The sequence below is a fragment of the Callorhinus ursinus genome, unplaced genomic scaffold (genome assembly GCF_003265705.2).
Source record: "Callorhinus ursinus isolate GAN/ISIS: 27379988/994484 unplaced genomic scaffold, GSC_fseal_2.0 scaffold17, whole genome shotgun sequence".
Taxonomy (NCBI): domain Eukaryota; kingdom Metazoa; phylum Chordata; class Mammalia; order Carnivora; family Otariidae; genus Callorhinus; species Callorhinus ursinus.
This window is the reverse complement of record NW_027397079.1, coordinates 39,383,711-39,391,441: the sequence shown is the minus strand read 5'-3', so window position 1 is coordinate 39,391,441 and position 7,731 is coordinate 39,383,711. Positions and strand designations below refer to the sequence as shown.

General features: G+C 44.4%; 2 protein-coding genes across 5 annotated transcripts in view; one reads left to right on the top strand and one right to left on the bottom strand.

Moving 5' to 3' along the window:
• Positions 1 to 7,394, bottom strand: part of SMIM19 (small integral membrane protein 19) — a 13,263-nt gene extending 5,869 nt beyond the window's left edge. For 2 of the 3 annotated variants that reach the window (XR_012381189.1, XM_073902590.1), the window contains exons 1-3: positions 7,229 to 7,394; positions 3,285 to 3,422; positions 1,453 to 1,577 (exon numbers count right to left, since the gene is read on the bottom strand). Coding sequence is in view for 2 of the 3 variants with exons in the window: in XM_073902590.1 (XP_073758691.1) it covers positions 1,453 to 1,577; positions 3,285 to 3,422; positions 7,229 to 7,353 (388 nt within the window). In the remaining variant the exon portion in view is untranslated. The remainder of the gene's footprint in view (positions 1 to 1,452; positions 1,578 to 3,284; positions 3,423 to 7,228) is intronic. The other variant, XM_025885999.2, reaches the window with a different exon arrangement.
• SLC20A2 (solute carrier family 20 member 2) overlaps positions 7,258 to 7,731 on the top strand; it is a 103,921-nt gene continuing 103,447 nt past the window's right edge. Inside the window, exon 1 of one of the 2 annotated variants that reach the window (XM_025885993.2) lies at positions 7,258 to 7,395. The gene's annotated coding sequence lies outside the window, so the exon portion shown is untranslated. Of the gene's footprint in view, positions 7,472 to 7,731 lie in introns of both variants that reach the window. The other variant, XM_025885994.2, reaches the window with a different exon arrangement.

Here is a 7,731-nt window from a genome sequence, read left to right as displayed (position 1 = left end):
ATCCCGGGACTCCAGGATCATGACCTGAGCCGAAGGCAGTCGCTTAACCAACTGAGCCACCCAGGCGCCCCCCCATCCCCCTCTTGCTTCTTTCTATGCACACACACACCTGAGTTTTTACTGTAGACATCTTTAAAAAATGTCCAGTCTTTTCCCCTTAAATCCCACACAATCCCATCAAGGTAATGAATGTTAATAATCTGATGCGTATCTTTCCAAGCGTTCCTCCATGCTTGCATAATTATATGGAAAATTTATATTACACATAGATAACACAAGGGATATTTTGGTCATTTGATTTTAATAGAGTAGCATCCTGGTATATATACATTTTATCTTGCTCTTCTCTCTTAATAATACACCTTGGAAACCACAACTCATTCTTTTTTTTTTAATTTTTAATTTTTTAAAAAGATTTTTATTTATTTATTTGAGAGAGAGAGAGAGAGAGCATGCATGAGCAGGGGGAAGGGGCAGAGGAAGAGGGAAAAGCAGACTCCCCATTGAGCAGGGAGCCCGATGTGGGACTCGGTCCCAGGACCCTGAGAATGACCTGAGCTGAAGGCAGATACTTATCCGACTGAGCCACCTAGGTGCCCAACCACAATTCATTCTTTTAAATGGTGGCATAAAAGGCTGTGGCTTAGATGTACAATTCATTCTGGCTCCATACATTTTAAACTTTATTTCTTCTACCTGACATACATACTCATATAGTGTTCAGTACTATATGACATACTAATAATGAGACATGAACTCTGGCCTTGCACATTGATATCGCATGCCATATTCCTGGAAGCTGTTGGGTTTTTTGTTTGTTTGTTTGTTTGTTTTTTTAAGTAGGCTTCATGCCTAGCATGGAGCTCAAGGCAAGGCTTAAACTCACGATCCTGAGATGAAGACCTGAGCTGAGATCAAGAGTTGGATGCTTAACAGTCTGAGCCACCCAGGTGCCCCTGGAAGTCATTCTTATTTTGCTTTGGTTTGCAGTAATTTAGTTATGATAGAAATGAGTGCAAACTCCATAAATACAAAATTCAAACCCAAACTAAATGCAGCTCCAACTCAACCTCAGCCAGATCCCCAAATGCTCTTGGTCACTTCAATGCTACTCCATATGAAGGGAAGTGCAGAAGAGGGCAAATTAGAGCAGGAAGAGATAGCAATCTTAACCAACGGTTAAAATATTGAAATTTTGCAGAATTTATAAAAATATCATCATATGAGCACATTTCTAGGGCTGTTCTCAGGGTTCTGGAAGGGCCCCATACAAGCAAAGGGTCCTGAAGCTTCAACTTCACGGCAGATCTGCCTTTGCTAATACTGTGCTGAGCACCTAAAAAAGGCACTACGTTTTCATTACCAATTATTTCTGATAATCTTTTGCTAATCGAACTCAATTCCAAAAAATCTATTTTAAACATGCCTCCATTCAACACAGAATATACTTACAAATGGAATACATTTCCAGTGGCTGTCTTAAGCGGATTTTGCTTATTGTGTCATAAAAGCTGGGCTCTGATAAAGTTTCTGTTGTAGGTGGCACACTGAATATCCTCATAATTTTCCTTTTATTCCTAAAACATAAAACCAATATGTAAGGGAGATTTATATTAATAGCTACAAGACCGTACTAGACTCAGGACCATAGTAATCAGAAGCTACGTTAAAAGGACTTAAGTAACAATGAACTCATCTTCTCTTTTGTCTCTTTTGGATGCTTCCTTGGCTCAAGTGTTCTTCCCTTCACTAAAAAGTATGAAGCTGTCTGTGTACGGCCACAGGGCTTGAAGAAAGTGAAGAAAGCTGAACACATCCACTTCATACAACAAAGTGACGTACCTCCGCTGTGCTTCCTCTGCTGTCCCCCTCCAAAAACCGCTGTGCTTCCACTCCTGCCCCCTCCAAAGTACTATACGGCAAAACGCACCAACTAGAAAACATCCTCTTTTTCTCCTCCCTCTGGTGCCATCCAAATAAAGCTAAATTACTGGGTGAGAGAATAAACAGACTGCGAGTAGATCTTCATTTTGGAAAATAATGAATCACATTTCTTAAATACAATAGCATGGCCTTAGTGGGTCCATCTACTTAAAATCAACAACAGTGTCTCTGTTTTTTTTTTTTTAAGATTTTATTTATTTATTTGACAGAGAGAGACACAGCGAGAGAGAGAACACAAGCAGAGGGAGTGGGAGAGGGAGAAGCAGGCTTCCCGCCGAGCACGGAGCCCGACGAGGGGCTCGATCCCAGGACCCTGGGACCATGACCTGAGCCGAAGGCAGACACTTAACGACTGAGCCACCCAGGCGCCCTCAGTGTCTCTGTTTTTAAAACAGGATGGTGGGGAGGAGGTGGTGGCTGTTTCTGGAGGAAAGCTGTTACCTGCGGAGCCTTCTCTCAGCCACTCCCAAGGCCAGGCTGCCAATGGGTCAGCTGCTCTGCGGCTCACGCAGCCTAGAAGGGCAAACCTGCCTGTCTGAGAGCAGGTGCTCCCCGGGCAAACATCAATTCTTTCTCAATTACTAATTACTCTGATCTATGTAATGCTTTTCTAACCTTGGTAGAGAATACCAAGAAGCATGTGGCTATAAGGAGAAGCGACTTGGTCCAACTAATACCGCTTTTCCTCCTCAGAGCACCCACCTCTCTCTCTATATATATTTAAAAGAAAGGAGCCAGGGAGTATGGAAAATAATAAAATATGCTACAACATCTGGAATTAAAGCAGGAAATATTTATTGAGGATTTACACTATATGGCACACCAGGGACACAAAGGTTAAGGGTCAAAGTCCTTGTTCTGAAGGGACTAGAGTTTTTGTGGAACAGACAAGTCGTCAGATAATACCATTATTATTCAGTAAGTGCTATGATACGGCTGTGTCTAAGAATCAGGAGGGAAAACTTAAAATGTGTGAAGAGAGAATTGCTAAAAACATAGGGATTAGGGTTTCTGCATTTCAGGGACACAGGCCAAAGAAATACGCTCATCCAAGAGTGACAGTGAACCCAGGCTGGATGACCAAACTGAGCTGTATTAGAAATGATAGAATGGGAAGGCAAAGCCGGTCAGGGTGCCCAGAGCTGCACTTAAATCTCCAGCTCTTAAAGCAATGGGCTCTTCAAAGCCAAACTGGCGTCCAGGGCTCGAGAACAGACCTGAGGACACAGTGCTTTCCTAGCAGGAACAAAAATGCTTATGAAATTATTTGTGTGCATTTAATTCGGAACAAACAAACAAACAAACAAACGTATCAACTTTTGAAATACTAAAAACTTTACCTCTTGGCATACATGAAGAGAACAAAGCTAACAAGGATCACTACCAGGTAAACATTGGTGGCTTCATTCCAGGCCTCATGAACACTATAATCCATAGAGCCATCGTCAGCCATCACCCCGTAACCTGCAGGCATGGGGCTGGAAGAAAGAGAAGAGAGCAGGGTTTCTCTTAGTTAGTGGTGGTACGACCGTCTCTGTGGAAGGGCTGGCAAGCATATGGCCTACTGGCCAACTCCAGCCTGCTGCCTGTTTTTGGATGGCCCAGGGGCTAGGAATGGTTTTACATTTCTAATCGGATACATTTTAAATGACTGTAGGTACCTGTACAATATCCTTGCTTTTTGCTTCCCAGCCCTTGAAGCCGAAAATATTTGCAATCTGGCCCTTTAAGAAAAAGTTTGCCAACTCCTGGCCTAGATGACTAGGGTGTGTAACATATTTCCCCTTATTTTTGATGTGGAAACATTTTATCTTCTGCATGAAGGTGAAAACTGGAGTTTAAAAATTCTATTACAAAAAGATAACAGAAAAGATATATGGTTGAAATGTTATTGCCCAGTTTCTGAAACTGTGGCTATCACCCAGATGAAAGCACCCAAATATTTGAAAACACAGACCCAAACAACAGGCTGTGATATCAAAAAATCGTGTTGTGCTCATGACCGTAGCCTAGAAAAGATGAGACAGCCATTGTAATGCTCTTCCACTGGCCTCCCGGGCAAGTGGAAAATGTTCAGAGCTTTATCTAGTTTTGGCCTCCAGGCCAAATGTGCTTGAAAGAAGCTATGGGATAAAAAGTTACTTTTTGCTATTTACACAGCTGTGACTTCTATTCAAGGAAATGCATTCTTTGGACATTCCCACAGAAAATAAGAGTGGTAAGAGCAAGTGTATCAAATAGCAAGTGAAAGAGTAATTGTTTCCTCTTTGTGTTTGGAGTTAGTTGAATTTTTCCTTGAAGAGAAAGTCCTCCCTCCTGTTTGGATATACCAGGTAAGTCTGATAAGTAAAATGGCCTATGTGAAAGAAAACCAAAAGCATTTTTTTTAGACATTCTATAAGAAGGAGGAGAAAAACTGAACAAGTGATAGGTGATCAATGTACTGTAGCTTCTAGGAATAAGACAGTCATTTTCTAATTCCAAGAAAAAGAGTATCTGAAATGTCCAAGAAATTGTTTTGCAACTTTTCTCTAGACATCCTACAAGAATGAAGGCATTGCAGACATTCTTGCACTAAGATATCTTCCAATCTCCTGTAAGTCTCCAAAATGTTCTGTAATGTAGAGCTAGCTTAGTAAGTTAACAAGTGTACATTAAGGGCAGTGTCTGTTTGCTTTCTTATAGCTTACCTCTGCATAAAATGAATAAAATTCTCCCATAAGTTTGCTCCTAAGCCAGGTGGCATGTTTTCCCTGTTCTGACATCTGAAGTTTTTGTCAGATGTTTGGGGACATATTGTATTGATTTATGATAAAGTGAGTATCATGAATGATCATTTAACTTAAACTCTAGACACTGAGGTCAAGAGTGATCTCTTCAAAAGACCTATTGGTATCTGATGAATATAAAGATTGGTCTTATAAAAAATTAGCCAAGTAATAATAAAAACAGAATTTAAATCATAAAAATTTATACATGCAAGATCTAAGTATTATTTAAATATCACACCATACCCAATTCCTTGATATTAAAGACTGGCTATGGATTTTCTTTTTTTTTTAAGAGAGTGGGAGACACAGGGAGATTTGGTATATTCACAGTTTTAATTCTTATTTCTTAAAACTGAACTCCAGAGTTTCTCTGAAAGTAACATTATGATTCATAGTAAGTAATCAGCCTATTTTAGAAATGGAAACTTTTGGAAGAGACTGTAATTGTCTTCATGATTTATGAAATCTAGAATTTTACTCATGCTGAAAAGTAACAACAACAAATGTGTTTTTGGCAAAAAGAGATGACTTCGGACGTCTGATTTGAGATGCTGCAGAAGGCCGCAGACGATTATGTCACAAAGGTGGTAGGTTTCAAGACTGGGAGCTATTAAATTCAGGAAGAAACAGGGAACATACAGCAATGGCCATTAGAACATTTTGCAGGTGTCCTTTACCCGACAAATCACAGAAGTGTTTCCTACTTGTTTTCTAACACCTGAATGGATCTGAGCCAGGTTAATTTCTTGCTTCATTTTCTCACAAAATTCTGTTCATGGGCCACTTAAAAAAAGTGGTATATTCCTACAGGGCTTGTCTTCATCCTGCTACAAATATGCCCGTCTTGAATTGTATTTAGAGAAGGATTTTGAATTACCAGTGACCCAGAACAGTAAAATTTTAACATGAATTAAACAACATGTATTATACAACATCATTGGTATGCAATGACACTACCATCCCACAGTTCCAGGGACACGCACTCGAATTATTTTTAGTACCGTAGTTGTGAAAGATTTGTACCAAGGGTAGGCCTTTCCTGCCCAGTCCTCCATCATGACCAATGGCATGACTTTGCAAGACTGCCAGGAATAAGGAATGGCCTTGCCCGGAGTCATAGTACAGACCCATGGCCCACATGTGGCCTGACCTCTGACTGTCACCTCCTAGCACGCTACAGTCTAACCAAGTGTCACATACACACTTGCTAAGCAGTTACTTCATACCACCACAACCTTCTAAAGCAAAATGTCCAGGGGCATTACAATGGTTCATTCCTGGCAAGTTAATGCTTCAGCAAGATCACTAATGTAGCTAGCCATGTGCTTGGATCGTCATTCAGGGTTCTTTTGAGAAAACTGAATATTTTTCACATATTTTTTCCTGGACACTAATGCTTGAACCATTTCAGTAAGGAGCTGAATTAAGACCCAACTAAAACATTAGTATCCAGAGACAGAATTCCCAAAATATGGCAACTAGGGCTTGGTTTAATTTGATAAACTTTTAGGTTGAGAACTAGGAGAAAATTTTCCAGGGATCAAGTGACTATATCTTAAGTTTTAAAATCAGTCCTGATTTTAGGTTCCTGATACCATGTCTAGGTGGTTCTAAAATTGAGTATCACTTGTCATTATGCCTTAAATATTATCATTTTTGTCTCAGACCTTTGCTATCTTAATACAAATCCAGATTAGAATCACTTATACAGTTCCTTACAACACAATCCACTGCATAAATGTAATTTTCTTGCTCTGTCCTCTGAAACACTGAAGGTTCGGGTTCCTAAAGCAGAAGGGTACAAGGTAACAGGCCTTCAACCATGAGGAAGAAGGCAGTCTGTGGGTTTATGAGTAGGGCAGTCCACATACTGAATTTTTGTAACCACCCTGCTGGGAGGCACTGAATTCCATTTTATAGAAGAAACCGGGAAGGTGGTAGTAGTGGTTATGTAACTTGCCCAAAGTTGCACAGGCTAGGGTTGTCACATGTAACTGACTCCCAAACCTGAACCCTTCCCAGTCGTGCCCCCGGTTCTGTGACACCCGCTCCTCCCGGAAAGAAATCCAGTCGCGCGGGTATAAAATATAATCCCCTCCCAGTAAGTGACCACAGGGAGCCTCCAGAGCTGCCGGGACATCTTTTGCGTTTCCGCCGCTCGCAGGCCGCGGAATCACCTGCGGAATCTTAAAAACACTCGCGCTAAACTCCAGCGGCCCCGGGGCCGTCTCGCCTCCACCCCTGCTCGCGTTGCCACGCGGCTGCTTGGGTGTGTTGTCTGCATCTCTGGCACTCGGACCCCTACTATTCCCTACGACCCCGAGAGGCTCGGTGCACTGGCTGGAGGCGTAGGAGCCTCAGAGCCCAGGGCTGGGGGCGCGCGGCGGGCAGCGGTCCCCTCCCCTCCCCCGCGAGGCCCCGGCGGGGCGGGGCGGCGCGCGGGCGGGGGGGCGGGGCCGGGTGACGCGGCCCCGCCTCGGGCCCGGGAGGCGCGGAGACGCGGGTCCACTCACGCTGCTGGCTCCGGAGGCGGCACGCGGCCAGGTTGCTCCGCTCGGGGCTCTTTCCCCCCCGAGCTGGGACCGGACGCGCGGGACCCGGTTACCGAACGGACCTGGACGACCTCTGCCTTCGTCATTTCCTGCCGGCCCGCCGGTTTCCGGATGAAACGAGGAGCCAGGTCTTTCCCCCCGCCCCCCTTTTCAGTTTTTGAACGGGAGCGACGCAGCGACGGCTCCGGTGCCGCCCCCGGGCGCGTGAGTGGAGCCGGGCTCCCTTCCCCTCCCCCCGCGGCGCGTCACCGCCGCGCCCCCCCGCCCTCCGCGAGCCCCCGGCCCCGAGCCCGGAGCCCCCGCGGGAGGGCTGGGCGGGCCCGGGGCGCGGGGCGCTGGTGATGGCCGTGGGTCTCGCCGCCCCCGTCTGGAAGTCCACGTGGGTGTAGCTGTGGTGTGCCAAAACCGGGCGAGAAGTAGCGGGGACAGGTCATTACCCGGGAGTTCCGTGCTTCTTCCCGCCC